This window comes from Rhinoderma darwinii, assembly GCF_050947455.1.
Source record: "Rhinoderma darwinii isolate aRhiDar2 chromosome 11 unlocalized genomic scaffold, aRhiDar2.hap1 SUPER_11_unloc_2, whole genome shotgun sequence".
Classification (NCBI taxonomy): domain Eukaryota; kingdom Metazoa; phylum Chordata; class Amphibia; order Anura; family Rhinodermatidae; genus Rhinoderma; species Rhinoderma darwinii.
Window position 1 is genome coordinate 281724 of NW_027461851.1, and position 22500 is coordinate 304223.

At 42.4% G+C, this 22500-nt stretch overlaps 2 protein-coding genes across 2 annotated transcripts in view; one reads left to right on the forward strand and one right to left on the reverse strand.

Annotated features, from left to right (window-relative positions):
• Positions 1–4744, reverse strand: part of SHTN1 (shootin 1) — a 44728-nt gene extending 39984 nt beyond the window's left edge. Inside the window, exon 1 of the mRNA XM_075847760.1 lies at positions 4559–4744. Coding sequence (XP_075703875.1) covers positions 4559–4744 — 186 coding nt within the window. The remainder of the gene's footprint in view (positions 1–4558) is intronic.
• A 9045-nt stretch (positions 4745–13789) lies between these two features.
• Positions 13790–22500, forward strand: part of LOC142698024 (shootin-1-like) — a 26611-nt gene continuing 17900 nt past the window's right edge. Inside the window, exon 1 of the mRNA XM_075847758.1 lies at positions 13790–13878. Within this exon, the coding sequence (XP_075703873.1) occupies positions 13816–13878 (63 nt within the window). The 5' untranslated portion in view covers positions 13790–13815. The remainder of the gene's footprint in view (positions 13879–22500) is intronic.

Here is a 22500-nt window from a genome sequence, read left to right on the forward strand (position 1 = left end):
GAGAATTACACCCAGTATACAGGACAGGAGAAGTGGTACTGTGCAGTGTACATATATATACAGAATAATACAGATACTGAGAATTACACCCAGTATACATTACAGGAGAAGTGGTACTGTGCATTGTCCATATACACAGAATAATACAGATACTAAGAATTACACCCAGTATTCATTACAGGAGAAGTGGTACTGTGCAGTGTCCATATACACAGAATAATACAGATACTGAGAATTACACCCAGTATACAGAACAGGAGAAGTGGTGCTGTGCAGTGTATATACAGAATAATACAGATACTGAGAATTACACCCAGTATACAGGACAGGAGAAGTGGTACTGTGCAGTGTCCATATATACAGAATAATACAGACACTGAGAATTACACCCAGTATACAGGACAGGAGAAGTGATGCTGTGCTGTGTATATATACAGAATAATACAGATACTGAGAATTACACCCAGTATACAGGACAGAAGTGGTACTGTGCAGTGTATATACAGAATAATACAGATACTGAGAATTACACCCAGTATACAGGACAGGAGAAGTGGTACTGTGCAGTGTGTAAATATACAGAATAATGCAGATACTGAGAATTACACCCAGTATGCAGGACAGGAGAAGTGGTACTGTGCAGTGTGTAAATATACAGAATAATACAGATACTGAGAATTTCACCCAGTATACAGGACAGGAGAAGTAGTGCTGTGCAGTGTATATATACAGAATAATACAGATACTGAGAATTACACCCAGTATACAGGACAGGAGAAGTGGTACTGTGCAGTGTCCATATATACAGAATAATACAGATACTGAGAATTACACCCAGTATACAGGACAGGAGAAGTGATACTGTGCAGTGTACATATATATACAGAATAATACAGATACTGAGAATTACACCCAGTATACAGGACAGGAGAAGTGGTACTGTGCAGTGTCCATATATACAGAATAATACAGATACTGAGAATTACACCCAGTATACGTTACAGGAGAAGTGGTACTGTGCAGTGTCCATATACACAGAATAATACAGATACTGAGAATTACACCCAGTATACAGGACAGGAGAAGTGATGCTGTGAAGTGTGTATATATACAGAATAATACAGATACTGAGAATTACACCCAGTATACAGGACAGGAGGAGCGGTACTGTGCAGTGTATATATATACAGAATAATACAGATACTGAGAATTACACCCAGTATACAGGACAGGAGGAGTGATGCTGTGCTGTGTATATATACAGAATAATACAGATACTGAGAATTACACCCAGTATACAGGACAGGAGGAGTGGTACTGTGCAGTGTATATATACAGAATAATACAGATACTGAGAATAACACCCAGTATACAGGACAGGAGGAGTGATGCTGTGCAGTGTATATATACAGAATAATACAGATGCTGAGAGTTACACCCAGTATACCGGACAGGAGAAGTGATGCTGTGCAGTGTATATTTACAAAATAATACAGATGCTGAGAATTACACCCAGTATACAGGACAGGAGAAGTGGTACTGTGCAGTGTCCATATATACAGAATAATACAGATACTGAGAATTACACCCAGTATACAGGACAGGAGAAGTGGTACTGTGCAGTGTCCATATATACAGAATAATACAGACACTGAGAATTACACCCAGTATACAGGACAGGAGAAGTGATGCTGTGCTGTGTATATATACAGAATAATACAGATACTGAGAATTACACCCAGTATACAGGACAGGAGAAGTGGTACTGTGCAGTGTACATACAGAATAATACAGATACTGAGAATTACACCCAGTATTACAGGACAGGAGAAGTGGTGCTGTGCAGTATATATATACAGAATAATACAGATACTGAGAATTACACCCAGTATACAGGACAGGAGAAGTGGTACTGTGCAGTATATATATACAGAATAATACAGATACTGAGAATTACACCCAGTATACAGGACAGGAGAAGTGGTACTGTGCAGTGTATATATACAGAATAATACAGATACTGAGAATTACACCCAGTATACAGGACAGGGGAAGTAGTACTGTTGCAGTATCCATATATACAGAATAATACAGATTACTGAGGATTACACCCAGTATACAGGACAGGAGAAGTGGTACTGTGCAGTGTGTATACAGAATAATACACATACTGAGAATTACACCCAGTATGCAGGACAGGAGAAGTGGTACTGTGCAGTGTATATACAGAATAATACAGATACTGAGAATTACACCCAGTATACAGGACAGGAGGAGTGATGCTGTGCAGTGTATATATACAGAATAATACAGATACTGAGAGTTACACCCAGTATACAGGACAGGAGAAGTGGTACTGTGCAGTGTCCATATATACAGAATAATACAGATACTGAGAATTACACCCAGTATACAGGACAGGAGAAGTGGTACTGTGCAGTGTCCACATATACAGAATAATACAGACACTGAGAATTACACCCAGTATACAGGACAGGAGAAGTGATGCTGTGCAGTGTATATATACAGAATAATACAGATACTGAGAATTACACCCAGTATACAGGACAAATGGTGCTGTGCAGTGTGTATATATAGAATAATACAGATACTGAGAATTACACCCAGTATACAGGACAGGAGAAGTGGTACTGTGCAGTGTCCATATACACAGAATAATACAGATACTGAGAATTACACCCAGTGTACAGGACAGGAGGAGTGGTGCTGTGCAGTGTATATATACAGAATAATACAGATACTGAGAATTACACCCAGTATACAGGACAGGAGAAGTGGTACTCTGCAGTGTATATACAGAATAATACAGATACTGAGAATTACACCCAGTATACAGGACAGGAGAAGTGGTACTGTGCAGTGTATATACAGAATAATACAGATACTGAGAATTACACCCAGTATACAGGACAGGAGAAGTGGTACTGTGCAGTGTCCATATATACAGAATAATACAGATACTGAGAATTACACCAGTATACAGGACAGGGGAAGTAGTACTGTGCAGTATCCATATATACAGAATAATACAGATACTGAGGATTACACCCAGTATACAGGACAGGAGAAGTGGTACTGTGCAGTGTGTATACAGAATAATACACATACTGAGAATTACACCCAGTATGCAGGACAGGAGAAGTGGTACTGTGCAGTGTATATACAGAATAATACAGATACTGAGAATTACACCCAGTATACAGGACAGGAGAAGTGGTACTGTGCAGTGTATATATACAGAATAATACAGATACTGAGAATTACACCGAGTATACACGACAGGAGAAGTGGTACTGTGCAGTGTGTATATATATATATATATATACAGAATAATACAGATACTGAGAATTACACCCGGTATACAGGACAGGAGAAGTGGTACTGTGCAGTGTCCATATATACAGAATAATACAGATACTGAGAATTACACCCAGTATACAGGACAGGAGAAGTGGTACTGTGCAGTGTATATATATATATATATATATATATATATATATATATATATACAGAATAATACAGATACTGAGAATTACACCCGGTATACAGGACAGGAGAAGTGGTACTGTGCAGTGTCCATATATACAGAATAATACAGATACTGAGAATTACACCCAGTATACAGGACAGGAGAAGTGGTACTGTGCAGTGTATATATATATACAGAATAATACAGATACAGAGAATTACACCCAGTATACAGGACAGGAGAAGTGGTACTCTGCAGTGTATATATACAGAATAATACAGATACTGAGAATTACACCCAGTATACAGGACAGGAGAAGTGGTACTGTGCAGTGTATATATATACAGAATAATACAGATACTGAGAATTACACCCAGTATACAGGACAGGAGAAGTGGTACTGTGCAGTGTATATATATACAGAATAATACAGATACTGAGAATTACACCCAGTATACAGGACAGGAGGAGTGGTACTGTGCAGTGTATATATATACAGAATTATACAGATACTGAGAATTACACCCAGTATACAGGACAGGGCAAGTGATACTGTGCAGTGTATATATACACAGAATAATACAGATACTGAGAATTACACCCAGTATACAGGACAGGAGAAGTGGTACTGTGCAGTGTATATATATATATACAGAATAATACAGATACTGAGAATTACACCCAGTATACAGGACAGGAGAAGTGGTACTGTGCAGTGTATATACAGAATAATACAGATACTGAGAATTACACCCAGTATACATGACAGGAGAAGTGGTACTGTGCAGTGTATATATATACAGAATAATACAGATACTGAGAATTACACCCAGTATACATGACAGGAGAAGTGGTACTGTGCAGTGTATATATATATACAGAATAATACAGATACTGAGAATTACACCCAGTATACAGGACAGGAGAAGTGGTACTGTGCAGTGTATATATACAGAATAATACAGATACTGAGAATTACACCCAGTATACAGGACAGGAGAAGTGGTACTGTGCACATTTTACAGATATTATTGGTATTTATTCCCCGTTCACCTATGACCATAATACCCTCGCCTCATAATGTGAAGTTGCCCTCGTGCCCCCGTACAGCAGTGACCCCTCGTCATGGACTCCACAAGACGTCGGCAGCAGATCCTGTGAGGTGTGACGTGCGGCCTCCAGGGGTCGGACTTGTTTCTCCATCTCATCCCACAGATGTTCGATCGGTTTGAGATCTGGAGAATTTTGAGACATCTTGAAGTCTTTGTCATGTTCCTCATCATCCCTGGACGATGTCTGCAGGGCGGCGGGGGCGTTATCCCGCGGGGCGGCAGGGGGGGACGTTATCCTGCTGACGGGGCACTGCCATTAGGGAATATGCTGCCATGTAGGGGGGTCTGCAGCAAGGTTTAGGTCGGGGATACGTGTCACATCCACATGACTGTCAGGACACAAGGTTTTCCAGCAGAGCATTGGCCAGATCACCACCCTGCCGGCTTGTCTTCCCATAATGCATCCTGGTGCCATCTCTTCCCCTGGTCAGTGCCGCACCCGGTCGTCCACATGATGTAACACGTGATTCATCAGACCCGGCGTCTTCTCCCATTGCTCCAGTTCTTATGATAAAGTGACCATTGTAAGGGCTTTCAGTGGTGGACGGGGGTCATTATGGGCGCTCTTACCGGTCTGCGGGTACGCGGCCCCATATACAGCGAGCTGCGATGTTCTGAAACCTTTCTAACATAGACAGAAGTGACTTTATCCGTAATTTTTTGGTACATTAGATCTTCTGTGGGATCAGACCAGACGGGCTATCCTCCCCTCCCCCGCACATCAATGAGACTTGTGCACCCATGATCCGATCACCGGTTGCCCTTCCTCTGACAACTTTTAGTCAGTACTAAACACAGCAGGACCAGGAGCACCCCCCGCCGCGGGACCAGGAGCACCCCCCGCCGCGGGACCAGGAGCACCCCCCGCCGCGGGACCAGGAGCACCCCCCGCCGCGGGACCAGGAGCACTCCCCGCCGCGGGACCAGGAGCGCCCCCCCCCCTGCCGCGGGACCAGGAGCACCCCTGACTGATCACTTGCTGGGGAATGATATATAACTGCTCCCCATTGTCGGACGCCATTGTAACCAGATCATCAATGTTATTCACTTCACCTGGCAGAGGTATTATGTTATGGATGAACGATGTTAAGTTCTATTATTGATGATCTTCACGCCTCTGTTTTACTCCTGTATTTTCCCGGCTGTGGCCTCTTTGTGGATCGCTCGCAGTGCCTGCGTTTTATTGGATGTTGCTCGTTCCCTTCCACTTAATTAGTCTGGTCTTTTTTGACTGGAGGTTTTCTGCCCCCCGCGTGGTTCCTCTAATCGCTGCTCATAGATGGGCTCGGTGCCGTCACATTGTGCGTGGTGACAATGGCGAGCGACGTATGCCCCTCCAGCGCTATGGGAATCATGTCCTCCTCTCCACCTGGAGCTTTGTGCTGCAATAATAATCCTCGTGGCGAGTACCTGAGGCGCTGGCGACGCGACCACTCCATGTTTTTGTCAGCCGCACGTCTTGTCCTCGAGGTTTGGATACACGGGTGGGGGGGGATTTAAGGAAATATTATTCCCTATTTGCAGACTGACAATGTAAAGGACTATTATCCGGATAAAGAGCGGCCGGGGCCTTTGTGTGTGAATGAGCCGCGCCAGGTCTCGGCTCCTGTTTGTCCTTGGATCGAGGCGCACTTTGTACGGGATTCTGTTTTAATGGGGCCGCGTTCTGCACGCCGAGCAGCTGCATTTGTAAGGCCTATTGGTTGATTTCATAGCTTTCCTAAAATTGCTTCTATTCAGTACACAAGATAGGAGGAGGGGGTTTATGGGGGGGCCGGGGGCTTTTAACAGACAATCATTTCTTTTCAATTGAAGCCGGCAAGGTTGATGAAAACATGGCCATTTTGTTATAATGATGAAACGACGGAGGCGTCGGCAGCGCTCATCAAGCCGCCGCCGATACGGTTTAATTCAGAGCTCTGTCAGCAGCGCTGATACCATTATGCCGCCTGTCCCCGCTCATAATGACTCCTTTGAGAAATGCAGTCGAAACGATCTTGACGAGTGAAAGGAACTCTCAATTACGGCGGCCACTTCCCAACGTGTCGGATTGCGTCTTAGGCGCTCGCTCCGATTTTCACTTCCATCACTGTTTATTTACAATGTCTACCAGTAATTACACTTAACGTGTTATTTATGGAGGGAGGGGTGATTGCCGGGGGCCGCTGCAGTCATTGAGTGGGAGTTGCGCTCTGTGGGTGCGATCTGGCCGCCCGTGACGATGGATGCCGCGATAATGGTCATAATGCGAGTATTGCTCATCAACTTATAATTCGATGCCCCTCCGAGGTGACACTTCTTGTAATAACAGTGTTGATTTACGTTTTTTTTTCCCTGAGCGTAACCGCTAATTAGTTAAGTGTTTTTTTCTTGGCTCCGCAGATTAGTACTTGCCGGGAAAGCGGAAGGGCGGGCAGTCAAAAAGCGCCAAGGTCACAGCCCTGGTGCGTTATTTCATCACCGCCATCTGCATTTCAATGGCCAGGGACATAAAAGTTTCTCTTGACGATGAAACGGAAATGACTGACTCTATTGTGTGTGGGGGTGTCGTGGGAAGAAGGTTGTCAGGTAATTGGCTTAAATGGATTATAGATGGGGCAAATTGCTCTGTACAGGTCACTCCTTAGGTCGGCCATCCGTCATTCCGCAGACACCCCATGGACACATAAGCGGCATCCAACACCATGGAAACAGGATAGTATGGGTTAAAGTCTGCCACTTCCCTTGGGCTGCCGCCGTTTTTCGGGCTGTCTCCATACACACGAGAGGAGACGTGGGGTGTCCTAGTGGGGTCCGCTCCTGCCTATTTAAGCCTCCTGTGGTTGACGTGGCCATAAACGTTCCTGGATCCCTTCTCCGGAGACCAGTCATTCCCTTAGTTTCCTGCAGAGTGATAACAGAGAGACTTCCAGGACCGGGCGATCACCGTGGACGGAACGTCGGCTCCCCCTGCCATGGAGTCCCTCTGGACTGTTCCTCCTGAACATTGGATAGAGCAGGAATAACCTCCACTCCATGCAGGTGTCCACACACGAGAACCATTCATGACCTACTGATAGAACAAATGTATAATCAGATGGGGGGCTGCAGCTCTGTTCTGTGAACCCTGTCCTCTGCACTCCGCTTCCCTCAGGACACGCCATTCCTGTAATCCAGAGCATCCGTCTAATCCCGTCCCATAATCCATCACTACCCCCTAATCCTGTCCCGTAATCCAGCACTGCCCCCTAATCCTGTCCCGTAATCCAGCACTGCCCCCTAATCCTGTCCCATAATCCAGCACTGCCCCCTAATCCTGTCCTGTAATACAGCACTGCCGGCTGATCCCATCCCGTAATCCAGCACTGCCGACTGATCCCGTCCCGTAATCCAGCACTGCCGGCTGATCCTGTCCCGTAATCCAGCACTGCCGGCTGATCCTGTCCCGTAATCCAGCACTGCCGGCTGATCCTGTCCCGTAATCCAGCACTGCCGGCTGATCCTGTCCCGTAATCCAGCACTGCCGGCTGATCCTGTCCCGTAATCCAGCACTGCCGGCTGATCCTGTCCCGTAATCCAGCACTGCCGGCTGATCCTGTCCCGTAATCCAGCACTGCCGGCTGATCCTGTCCCGTAATCCAGCACTGCGTTATACGCAGGAAGTGCGAAACAGCCGTCCGTCTACTATGGTATTTAGAATCGATGGACCGTGGTTGGGGCAGGTTGGTCAGGACTTGCCATTCTTCGATACATACGTTTTGTTCTATTTTCTGAACAGGACAGACAGGCCAGCATAAGATTATCTCTGGGACTCCCACCTATCAGGGGAACAGGGTCCTGTAACCCTGATCTACAATACAACCCCCCCCCCCCCTCAACACTTTTTCAACTCTTTCCAATGTTCCCATAGACTTCAATGGATAAATGTCTGTATTTTATAGAGCTGAGGTGGCGTTACCCCTCGTTTCGCATGCAGTGAGCGACGCAGGTTTTACACATATGAAGGTTAACGCTCCTTTGTCTGCAGCACTTGCATGACACGAGATGATGAAAGCTGCTCCAAGCTTCCTGTGCCGAGGTCAGCGGCCGCCGTATCCCATCATCCTATATACTATATACACAATGTCCACACTGAGGGTCAGTCTGTGGTAGAAATAATGGAGAATGTAACGACCTCCATTATTACAGAAGTGTAAAGCCTCGTCCCCATCACTGGAGGCGACAGAACACACGCACACACCTTCTGCGTCACTGAATTTCAATGTTTTATTTCTATTTAACAATTAAGAAGTACTTTTATTTTTTCCTTGAAATAAATAACATTCGTTGTATTAAGTTTCAGAGAATAGGTGAGACCTCAGCCCCGCTGTATGGAGCAGAGAATTATCAATCCCAACTGTAGATTTATCAGCTGTGCGAGATCAGAGAATACACTAAATATAATACTGCCCCTATATACAAGAATATAACCCCTATATACTGCTCCTATATACAAGAATATAACCCCTATATACAATAATATAACCCCTATATACTGCTCCTATATACAAGAATATAACCCCTATATACTGCTCCTATATACAAGACTATAACCCCTATATACTGCTCCTATATACAAGAATATAACTACTATAATACTGACCCCTATATACAAAAATATAACTAATATAATACTGCTCCTATATACAAGAATATAACTACTATAATACTGCCTCTATATACAAGAATATAACTACTAGAACACTGCTCCCCTATATACAAGAATATAACTACTATAATACTGCCCCCTATATACAAGAATATAACTACTATAATACTGCCCCCTATATACAAGAATATAACTACTATAATACTGCTACCTATATACAAGAATATAACTACTATAATACTGCCCCTATATACAAGAATATAACCACTATAATACTGCCACTATATACAAGAATATAACTACTATAATACTGCCCCCTGTATACAAGAATATAACTACTATAATACTGCTCCTATATACAAGAATATAACTACTATAATACTGCTCCTATATACAAGAATATAACTACTATAACACTGCTCCTATATACAAGAATATAACTACTATAATACTGCCCCTATATACAAGAATACAACTACTATAATAATGCTCCTATATACAAGAATATAACTACTATAATACTGCCGCCTATATACAAGAATATAACTACTATAATACTGCTCCTATATACAAGAATATAACTACTATAATACTGTCCCTATATACAAGAATATAACTACTATAATACTGCTCCTATATACAAGAATATAATTACTATAATACTGCTCCTATATACAAGAATATAATTACTATAATACTGCTCCTATATACAAGAATATAACTACTATAATACTGCCTCTATATACAAGAATATAACTACTATAATACTGCCCCTATATACAAGAATATAACAACTATAATACTGCTCCTATATACAAGAATATAACAACTATAATACTGCTCCTATATACAAGAATATAACTACTATAATACTGCCCTATATACAAGAATATAACTACTATAATACTGCTCCTACATACAAGAATATAACTACTATAATACTGCCCTATATACAAGAATATAACTACTATAATACTGCTCCTACATACAAGAATATAACTACTATAATACTGCTCTTATATACAAGAATATAACTACTATAATACTGCCCCTATATACAAGAATACAACTACTATAATACTGCCCCTATATACAAGAATATAACTACTATAATACTGCCTCCTATATACAAGAATATAACTACTATAATACTGCCCCTATATACAAGAATATAACTACTATAATACTGCCCCTATATACAAGAATATAACTACTATAATACTGCCCCCTATATACAAGAATATAACTAATATAATACTGCTCCTATATACAAGAATATAACTACTATAATACTGCCACCTATATACAGGAATATAACTACTATAATACTTCTCCTATATACAGGAATATAACTACTATAATACTTCTCCTATATACAGGAATATAACTACTATAATACTGCCCCCTGTATACAAGAATATAACCCCTATATACTGCTCCTATATACAAGAATATAAACCCTATATACTGCTCCTATATACAAGAATATAACCCCTATATACGGCTCCTATATACAAGAATATAACCCCTATATACTGCTCCTATATACAAGAATATAACCCCTATATACTGCTCCTATATACAAGAATATAACGACTATAATACTGACCCCTATATACAAGAATATAACTACTATAATACTGCCCCCTATATACAAGAATATAACTAATATAATACTGCTCCTATATACAAGAATATAACTACTATAATACTTCTCCTATATACAGGAATATAACTACTATAATACTGCCCCCTGTATACAAGAATATAACCCCTATATACTGCTCCTATATACAAGAATATAACCCCTATATGCTGCTCCTATATACAAGAATATATCTACTATAATACTGCCCCTATATACAAGACTATAACTACTATAATACTGCTCTTATATACAAGAATATAACTACTATAATACTGCCCCTATATACAAGAATATAACTACTATAATACTGCTCCCTATATACAAGAATATAACTAATATAATACTGCCCCTATATACAAGAATGTAACTACTATAATACTGCTCCTATATACAAGAATATAACTACTATAATACTGCCCCTATATACAAGAATATAACTACTATAATACTGCTCCTATATACAAGAATATAACTAATATAATACTGCCCCTATATACAAGAATATAACCCCTATATACTGCTCCTATATACAAGAATATAACCCCTATATACTGCTCCTATATACAAGAATATAACCCCTATATACTGCTCCTATATACAAGAATATAACCCCTATATACTGCTCCTATATACAAGAATATAACCCCTATATACTGCTCCTATATACAAGAATATAACCCCTATATACTGCTCCTATATACAAGAATATATCTACTACAATACGGCCCCTATATACAAGAATATAACTACTATAATACTTCTCCCTATATACAAGAATATAACTACTATAATACTGCCTCCTATATACACAAGAATATAACTACTATAATACTGCTCCTATATACAAGAATATAACTACTATAATACTGCCTCTATATATAAGAATATAAATACTATAATACTGCTCCCTATATACAAGAATATAACTACTATAATACTGCTCCCTATATACAAGAATATAACTACTATAATACTGCTCTTATATACAAGAATATAACTACTATAATACTGCCCCTATATACAAGAATATAACTACTATAATACTGCTCCTATATACAAGAATATAACCCCTATATACTGCTCTTATATACAAGAATATAACTACTATAATACTTCTCCTATATACAGGAATATAACTACTATAATATTGCCCCTATATACAAGAATATAACTACTATAATACTGCTCCCTATATACAAGAATATAACTAATATAATACTGCTCCTATATACAAGAATATAACTACTATAAGACTGCTCCTATATACGAGAATATAACTACTATAATACTTCTCCTATATACTAGAATATAACTACTATAATACTACCCCTATATACAAGAATATAACTACTATAATACTGCCCCTATATACAAGAATATAACTACTATAATACTGCTCCTATATACAAGAATATAACTACTATAATACTGCCCCTATATACAAGAATATAACTACTATAATACTGCCCCTATATACAAGAATATAACTACTATAATACTGCCCCTATATACAAGAATATAACTACTATAATACGGCCCCCTATATACAAGAATATAACTACTATAATACTGCTCCTATATACAGGAATATAACTACTATAATACTGCCCCTATATACAAGAGTATAACTACTATACTACTGCCACTATATACAAGAATATAACTACTATAATACTGCCCCTATATACAAGAATATAACTACTATAATACTGCCCCTATATACAAGAATATAACTACTATAATACTGCCCCCTATATACAAGAATATAACTACTATAATACTGCCTCCTACATACAAGAATATAACTACTATAATACTGCCCCTATATACAAGAGTATAACTACTATATTACTGCCACTATATACAAGAATATAACTACTATAATACTGCTCCTACATACAAGAATATAACTACTATAATACTGCTCCTATATACAAGAATATAACTACTATAATACTGCTCCTATATACAAGAATATAACTACTATAATACTGCTCCTATATGCAAGAATATAACTTCTATAATACTGCCCCTATATACAAGAATATAACTACTATAATACTGCCCCCTATATACAAGAATATAACTACTATAATACTGCCTCCTATATACACAAGAATATAACTACTATAATACTGCTCCTATATACAAGAATATAACTACTATAATACTGCTCCTTCGTTTGAATTTGGGATGTGATATATAGGTACGCGGTTGATATTTGGGATGGGGTGCGATATATATCTTTGTGGTTTATATATTTGGTGGGGTGTGATATATAGGTACATAGTTAATATTTGGGGTGGGATGTGATATATAGGTACGTGGTTGATATATTGAGTGTGGTGCGATAGGTAGAGATATATATATATATATATATTGGAAATCAGCAGCACTCAATGCAATTCTCAGGTGTAGGCAGGTAATCCCGATCCAGGGGATATAGATCAATATAGAATAAAGTCCCGAAGCGCTACGTGTTAGTGAAAAAAATGGTGGTTTATTAAGCCGGCAGAAGCTGCAACGTATCCGTCCTGCTATAGGACCTTTATCCAGCAGTGATGCAAGCAATGTGTGAACTATATATAGTGAGTGTCTCATTAACATGATGAGTAAACATGAAGACAGTATATAGAACAGAACCACACTGATATACATTCAAATCCCACACTTTTAAAAAGATTTCTAGTGATCTTAACTTGATCACTAGAAATCTTTTTAAAAGTGTCGGATTTGAATGTATATCAGTGTGGTTCTGTTCTATATACTGTCTTCATGTTTACTCATCATGTTAATGAGACACACTGTGTGTGTGTGTGTGTGTGTGTGTATATATGCGCGCGCCCGCATAATTGGGGTGGGGTGTGATGATTTCTTGCTGTGACTTGTGGTGTTTCTTCCTCCAGTTTCACACTTGGTTATTGAGGAGGTCGGCGTCATGCAGAACAGTCTGGAGATTGAGAAGACGTGCAGGGAGAGCGCCGAGGCGTTGGCATCGCAGGTAATAAGTGACGTCAGGTAATAAACCATATGGGCACTCCGCTCTAGTGGGGGTTGTAATAATAGTATTGGGTCACAGTTATCTCTTGACACGCACTGTGAATGACCTATAAAACATTGTTCTGTAAAGTACCCCCCCCCCCCCCCGCTATGTCTGTCCGGTGCTCTGTCTGTGTCGGTCCTCACTGTGGTTCTAACATTATATTCACTCACCAGGAGGCTCTGGTGAATGGAGCTCTTAGGTTCTTCCATTGTCATGCGGGGTGTAGAGGACACACTGACTATAAGTAATAATCTATGGTATATAGTAAACCCTTCATTATCACCACTTACAATGCAGCATTTGTAGCCTGGATTTATGGGGGTCATGGGGGCTCCCGGGGTAGAGCATTAGAGGGGTTGTAAATGATTAGGGTAACATTGAAACTTGTCCACCACTTGAGTTACGTATTCCATCTCGCTGCATTTAAAGTGTGTATATCTGAGCTGTTCAACCGGACACAACCTGGGGAAAGGTATGGCGCTGTTTTAGAAAAAAAAATATTAAGTCCTGGTATAAATATCTGCTAGTTGTGTTTATCCTGAGGCCCCTTTTTCTTTTCTTTATCCTCCTGGTCCAGAAGACACTAATGATTGATAGGCGGTCGCTGCAATCAGACAATCTGCCACATTGATCGCAGTGATTGGATGATTGGAACAAATACAACTTCTTCTTTTCAGTGCGTGATGTTCAGGATATATCCTGTATCTGCAGCAAGCGGCACATGGAAACGTCTACAGGACTGTGTGTGTGTGTGTGTGTGTGTGTGTGTGTGTGTGTGTGTGTGTGTGTGTGTGTGTGTGTGTGTTAGTTATATATCTGTCTGTGTGTATCTAACATATACACCGTGTTCCAAATTATTCTGCACATTGGATTTAAGTGTCATAAACATTTAATTATTAGTTTTTCAATGAAACTCATGGCTGGTCTTGTGCCTTTGGGCTCTTTGGATCATTGTAATGAATCTCAGACACCTGTGATAATTAGCCAGGTGTGCCCAATCAAAGGAAAACTACTTAAGAAGGACGTTCCACATTATTAAGCAGCCACAGGTTTCAAGCAATATGGGAAAGAAAAAGGATCTCTCTGCTGCCGAAAAGCGTGAAATAGTGCAATACCTTGGACAAGGTAGGAAAACATTGGATATTTCAAGAAAACTTAAGCGTGATCATCGTACTGTGAAAAGATTTGTGGCTGATTCAGAGCACAGACGGGTTCGTTCAGATAAAGGCATAATGAGGAAGGTTTCTGCCAGACAAATTAATAGGATTAGGAGAGCAGCTGTTAAAATGCCCTTGCAAAGCAGCAAACAGGTATTTGAAGCCGCTGGTGCCTCTGGAGTCCCGCGAACCTCAAGGTGTAGGATCCTCCAGAGATTTGCAACTGTGCATAAAGCTATTATTCGGCCACCCCTAAACAATGCTCACAAGCAGAAACGGTTGCAGTGGGCTCAGAAATACATGAAGACTCATTTTCAAACCGTGTTGTTTACTGATGAGTGCCGTGCAACCCTGGATGGTCCAGATGGATGGAGTAGTGGATGGTTGATGAATGGCCACCATGTCCCAACAAGTCTGCGACATCAGCAAGGAGGTGGCGGAGTCATGTTTTAGGCTGGAATCATGGGGAGAGAGCTGGTAGGCCCCTTTAGGGTCCCTGACGGTGTGAAAATGACCTCTGCAAAGTACGTAGAGTTTATGACTGTCCACTTTCTTCCGTGGTACAAAAAGAAGAACCGTGCCTTCCGTAGCAAAATTATCTTCATGCATGACAATGCACCATCTCATGCTGCAAAGAATACCTCTGTGTCATTGGCTGCTATGGGCATAAAAGGAGAGAAACTCATGGTGGGGACCCCATGTTCCCCTGACCTCAACCCTATTGAGAACCTTTGGAGCATTCTCAAGCAGAATATCTATGAGGGTGGGAGGCCGTTCACATCAAAACAGAAGCTCTGGGAGGCGATTCTGACATCCTGCAAAGATATTCCAGCAGAAACTGTCCAAATACTCACAAATTCAATGGATGCAAGAATTGTGCCGGTGATATCAGAGAAGGGTCCTGTGTAACATGTAACTTGTGCTGTGCCGGTGATATCAGAGGAGGGTCCTGTGTAACATGTAACTTGTCCTGTGCAGGTGATATCAGAGAAGGGTCCTGTGTAACATGTAACTTGTCCTGTGCAGGTGATATCAGAGAAGGGTCCTGTGTAACATGTAACTTGTGCTGTGCAGGTGATATCAGAGAAGGGTCCTGTGTAACATGTAACTTGTGCTGTGCAGGTGATATCAGAGAAGGGTCCTGTGTAACATGTAACTTGTCCTGTGCAGGTGATATCAGAGAAGGGTCCTGTGTAACATGTAACTTGTGCTGTGCAGGTGATATCAGAGAAGGGTCCTGTGTAACATGTAACTTGTGCTGTGCAGGTGATATCAGAGAAGGGTCCTGTGTAACATGTAACTTGTGCTGTGCCGGTGATATCAGAGGAGGGTCCTGTGTAACATGTAACTTGTCCTGTGCAGGTGATATCAGAGAAGGGTCCTGTGTAACATGTAACTTGTGCTGTGCAGGTGATATCAGAGGAGGGTCCTGTGTAACATGTAACTTGCCCTGTGCAGGTGATATCAGAGAAGGGTCCTGTGTAACATGTAACTTGTGCTGTGCAGGTGATATCAGAGAAGGGTCCTGTGTAACATGTAACTTGTCCTGTGCAGGTGATATCAGAGAAGGGTCCTGTGTAACATGTAACTTGTCCTGTGCAGGTGATATCAGAGAAGGGTCCTGTGTAACATGTAACTTGTCCTGTGCAGGTGATATCAGAGAAGGGTCCTGTGTAACATGTAACTTGTCCTGTGCAGGTGATATCAGAGGAGGGTCCTGTGTAACATGTAACTTGTGCTGTGCAGGTGATATCAGAGAAGGGTCCTGTGTAACATGTAACTTGTGCTGTGCAGGTGATATCAGAGGAGGGTCCTGTGTAACATGTAACTTGTGCTGTGCAGGTGATATCAGAGGAGGGTCCTGTGTAACATGTAACTTGTCCTGTGCAGGTGATATCAGAGAAGGGTCCTGTGTAACATGTAACTTGTCCTGTGCAGGTGATATCAGAGGAGGGTCCTGTGTAACATGTAACTTGTGCTGTGCAGGTGATATCAGAGAAGGGTCCTGTGTAACATGTAACTTGTGCTGTGCAGGTGATATCAGAGGAGGGTCCTGTGTAACATGTAACTTGTGCTGTGCAGGTGATATCAGAGGAGGGTCCTGTGTAACATGTAACTTGTGCTGTGCAGGTGATATCAGAGAAGGGTCCTGTGTAACATGTAACTTGTGCTGTGCAGGTGATATCAGAGGAGGGTCCTGTGTAACATGTAACTTGTGCTGTGCAGGTGATATCAGAGAAGGGTCCTGTGTAACATGTAACTTGTGCTGTGCAGGTGATATCAGAGAAGGGTCCTGTGTAACATGTAACTTGTGCTGTGCAGGTGATATCAGAGGAGGGTCCTGTATAACATGTAACTTGTGCTGTGCAGGTGATATCAGAGGAGGGTCCTGTGTAACATGTAACTTGTCCTGTGCAGGTGATATCAGAGGAGGGTCCTGTGTAACATGTAACTTGTCCTGTGCAGGTGATATCAGAGAAGGGTCCTGTGTAACATGTAACTTGTGCTGTGCAGGTGATATCAGAGGAGGGTCCTGTGTAACATGTAACTTGTCCTGTGCAGGTGATATCAGAGGAGGGTCCTGTGTAACATGTAACTTGTGCTGTGCAGGTGATATCAGAGGAGGGTCCTGTGTAACATGTAACTTGTCCTGTGCAGGTGATATCAGAGAAGGGTCCTGTGTAACATGTAACTTGTGCTGTGCAGGTGATATCAGAGAAGGGTCCTGTGTAACATGTAACTTGTGCTGTGCAGGTGATATCAGAGGAGGGTCCTGTGTAATATGTAACTTGTGCTGTGCAGGTGATATCAGAGGAGGGTCCTGTGTAACATGTAACTTGTGCTGTGCAGGTGATATCAGAGAAGGGTCCTGTGTAACATGTAACTTGTGCTGTGCAGGTGATATCAGAGGAGGGTCCTGTGTAACATGTAACTTGTGCTGTGCAGGTGATATCAGAGAAGGGTCCTGTGTAACATGTAACTTGTGCTGTGCAGGTGATATCAGAGAAGGGTCCTGTGTAACATGTAACTTGTGCTGTGCAGGTGATATCAGAGAAGGGTCCTGTGTAACATGTAACTTGTGCTGTGCAGGTGATATCAGAGGAGGGTCCTGTGTAACATGTAACTTGTGCTGTGCAGGTGATATCAGAGGAGGGTCCTGTGTAACATGTAACTTGTGCTGTGCAGGTGATATCAGAGGAGGGTCCTGTGTAACATGTAACTTGTCCTGTGCAGGTGATATCAGAGAAGGGTCCTGTGTAACATGTAATTTGTGCTGTGCAGGTGATATCAGAGGAGGGTCCTGTGTAACATGTAACTTGTGCTGTGCAGGTGATATCAGAGAAGGGTCCTGTGTAACATGTAACTTGTCCTGTGCAGGTGATATCAGAGAAGGGGTCCTGTGTAACATGTAACTTGTGCTGTGCAGGTGATATCAGAGAAGGGGTCCTGTGTAACATGTAACTTGTCCTGTGCAGGTGATATCAGAGAAGGGTCCTGTGTAACATGTAACTTGTGCTGTGCAGGTGATATCAGAGAAGGGTCCTGTGTAACATGTAACTTGTCCTGTGCAGGTGACATCAGAGGAGGGTCCTGTGTAACATGTAACTTGTCCTGTGCAGGTGATATCAGAGGAGGGTCCTGTGTAACATGTAACTTGTCCTGTGCAGGTGATATCAGAGAAGGGTCCTGTGTAACATGTAACTTGTCCTGTGCAGGTGATATCAGAGAAGGGTCCTGTGTAACATGTAACTTGTGCTGTGCAGGTGATATCAGAGAAGGGTCCTGTGTAACATGTAACTTGTGCTGTGCAGGTGATATCAGAGGAGGGTCCTGTGTAACATGTAACTTGTGCTGTGCAGGTGATATCAGAGGAGGGTCCTGTGTAACATGTAACTTGTGCTGTGCAGGTGATATCAGAGGAGGGTCCTGTGTAACATGTAACTTGTGCTGTGCAGGTGATATCAGAGAAGGGTCCTGTGTAACATGTAACTTGTGCTGTGCAGGTGATATCAGAGAAGGGTCCTGTGTAACATGTAACTTGTGCTGTGCAGGTGATATCAGAGAAGGGTCCTGTGTAACATGTAACTTGTGCTGTGCAGGTGATATCAGAGAAGGGTCCTGTGTAACATGTAACTTGTCCTGTGCAGGTGATATCAGAGAAGGGTCCTGTGTAACATGTAACTTGTGCTGTGCAGGTGATATCAGAGGAGGGTCCTGTGTAACATGTAACTTGTCCTGTGCAGGTGATATCAGAGAAGGGTCCTGTGTAACATGTAACTTGTGCTGTGCAGGTGATATCAGAGGAGGGTCCTGTGTAACATGTAACTTGTGCTGTGCAGGTGATATCAGAGAAGGGTCCTGTGTAACATGTAACTTGTGCTGTGCAGGTGATATCAGAGAAGGGTCCTGTGTAACATGTAACTTGTGCTGTGCAGGTGATATCAGAGAAGGGTCCTGTGTAACATGTAACTTGTGCTGTGCAGGTGATATCAGAGAAGGGTCCTGTGTAACATGTAACTTGTGCTGTGCAGGTGATATCAGAGAAGGGTCCTGTGTAACATGTAACTTGTCCTGTGCAGGTGATATCAGAGAAGGGTCCTGTGTAACATGTAACTTGTCCTGTGCAGGTGATATCAGAGAAGGGTCCTGTGTAACTTGTGCTGTGCAGGTGATATCAGAGAAGGGTCCTGTGTGACATGTAACTTGTGCTGTGCAGGTGATATTAGAGAAGGGTCCTGTGTAACATGTAACTTGTGCTGTGCAGGTGATATTAGAGAAGGGTCCTGTGTAACATGTAACTTGTGCTGTGCAGGTGATATCAGAGGAGGGTCCTGTGTAACATGTAACTTGTGCTGTGCAGGTGATATCAGAGAAGGGTCCTGTGTAACATGTAACTTGTCCTGTGCAGGTGATATCAGAGAAGGGTCCTGTGTAACATGTAACTTGTGCTGTGCAGGTGATATCAGAGAAGGGTCCTGTGTAACATGTAACTTGTGCTGTGCAGGTGATATCAGAGAAGGGTCCTGTGTAACATGTAACTTGTGCTGTGCAGGTGATATCAGAGAAGGGTCCTGTGTAACATGTAACTTGTGCTGTGCAGGTGATATCAGAGAAGGGTCCTGTGTAACATGTAACTTGTGCTGTGCAGGTGATATCAGAGAAGGGTCCTGTGTAACATGTAACTTGTGCTGTGCAGGTGATATCAGAGAAGGGTCCTGTGTAACATGTAACTTGTGCTGTGCAGGTGATATCAGAGGAGGGTCCTGTGTAACATGTAACTTGTGCTGTGCAGGTGATATCAGAGAAGGGTCCTGTGTAACATGTAACTTGTCCTGTGCAGGTGATATCAGAGGAGGGTCCTGTGTAACATGTAACTTGTGCTGTGCAGGTGATATCAGAGAAGGGTCCGGTGTTACATGTAACTTGTCCTGTGCAGGTGATATCAGAGAAGGGTCCTGTGTAACATGTAACTTGTGCTGTGCAGGTGATATCAGAGAAGGGTCCTGTGTAACATGTAACTTGTGCTGTGCAGGTGATATCAGAGGAGGGTCCTGTGTAACATGTAACTTGTGCTGTGCAGGTGATATCAGAGAAGGGTCCTATGTTACATGTAACTTGTCCTGTGCAGGTGATATCAGAGAAGGGTCCTGTGTAACATGTAACTTGTGCTGTGCAGGTGATATCAGAGAAGGGTCCTGTGTAACATGTAACTTGTGCTGTGCAGGTGATATCAGAGGAGGGTCCTGTGTAACATGTAACTTGTGCTGTGCAGGTGATATCAGAGAAGGGTCCTGTGTAACATGTCCTGTGCAGGTTATATCAGAGGAGGGTCCTGTGTAACATGTAACTTGTGCTGTGCAGGTGATATCAGAGGAGGGTCCTGTGTAACATGTAACTTGTCCTGTGCAGGTGATATCAGAGAAGGGTCCTGTGTAACATGTAACTTGTCCTGTGCGGGTGATATCAGAGGAGGGTCCTGTGTAACATGTAACTTGTCCTGTGCAGGTGATATCAGAGGAGGGTCCTGTGTAACATGTAACTTGTCCTGTGCAGGTGATATCAGAGAAGGGTCCTGTGTAACATGTAACTTGTCCTGTGCGGGTGATATCAGAGGAGGGTCCTGTGTAACATGTAACTTGTCCTGTGCGGGTGATATCAGAGGAGGGTCCTGTGTAACATGTAACTTGTCCTGTGCAGGTGATATCAGAGGAGGGTCCTGTGTAACATGTAACTTGTGCTGTGCAGGTGATATCAGAGGAGGGTCCTGTGTAACATGTAACTTGTGCTGTGCAGGTGATATCAGAGAAGGGTCCTGTGTAACATGTAACTTGTGCTGTGCAGGTGATATCAGAGAAGGGTCCTGTGTAACATGTAACATGTGCTGTGCAGGTGATATCAGAGAAGGGTCCTGTGTAACATGTAACTTGTGCTGTGCAGGTGATATCAGAGAAGGGTCCTGTGTAACATGTAACTTGTGCTGTGCAGGTGATATCAGAGGAGGGTCCTGTGTAACATGTAACTTGTGCTGTGCAGGTGATATCAGAGGAGGGTCCTGTGTAACATGTAACTTGTGCTGTGCAGGTGATATCAGAGGAGGGTCCTGTGTAACATGTAACTTGTCCTGTGCAGGTGATATCAGAGAAGGGTCCTGTGTAACATGTAACTTGTCCTGTGCAGGTGATATCAGAGAAGGGTCCTGTGTAACATGTAACTTGTGCTGTGCAGGTGATATCAGAGAAGGGTCCTGTGTAACATGTAACTTGTGCTGTGCAGGTGATATCAGAGGAGGGTCCTGTGTAACATGTAACTTGTGCTGTGCAGGTGATATCAGAGAAGGGTCCTGTGTAACATGTCCTGTGCAGGTGATATCAGAGGAGGGTCCTGTGTAACATGTAACTTGTGCTGTGCAGGTGATATCAGAGGAGGGTCCTGTGTAACATGTAACTTGTGCTGTGCAGGTGATATCAGAGAAGGGTCCTGTGTAACATGTAACTTGTGCTGTGCAGGTGATATCAGAGAAGGGTCCTGTGTAACATGTAACTTGTGCTGTGCAGGTGATATCAGAGGAGGGTCCTGTGTAACATGTAACTTGTCCTGTGCAGGTGATATCAGAGGAGGGTCCTGTGTGACATGTAACTTGTCCTGTGCAGGTGATATCAGAGAAGGGTCCTGTGTGACATGTAACTTGTCCTGTGCAGGTGATATCAGAGAAGGGTCCTGTGTAACATGTAACTTGTGCTGTGCAGGTGATATCAGAGAAGGGTCCTGTGTAACATGTAACTTGTGCTGTGCAGGTGATATCAGAGGAGGGTCCTGTGTAATATGTAACTTGTGCTGTGCAGGTGATATCAGAGGAGGGTCCTGTGTAACATGTAACTTGTGCTGTGCAGGTGATATCCGAGAAGGGTCCTGTGTGACATGT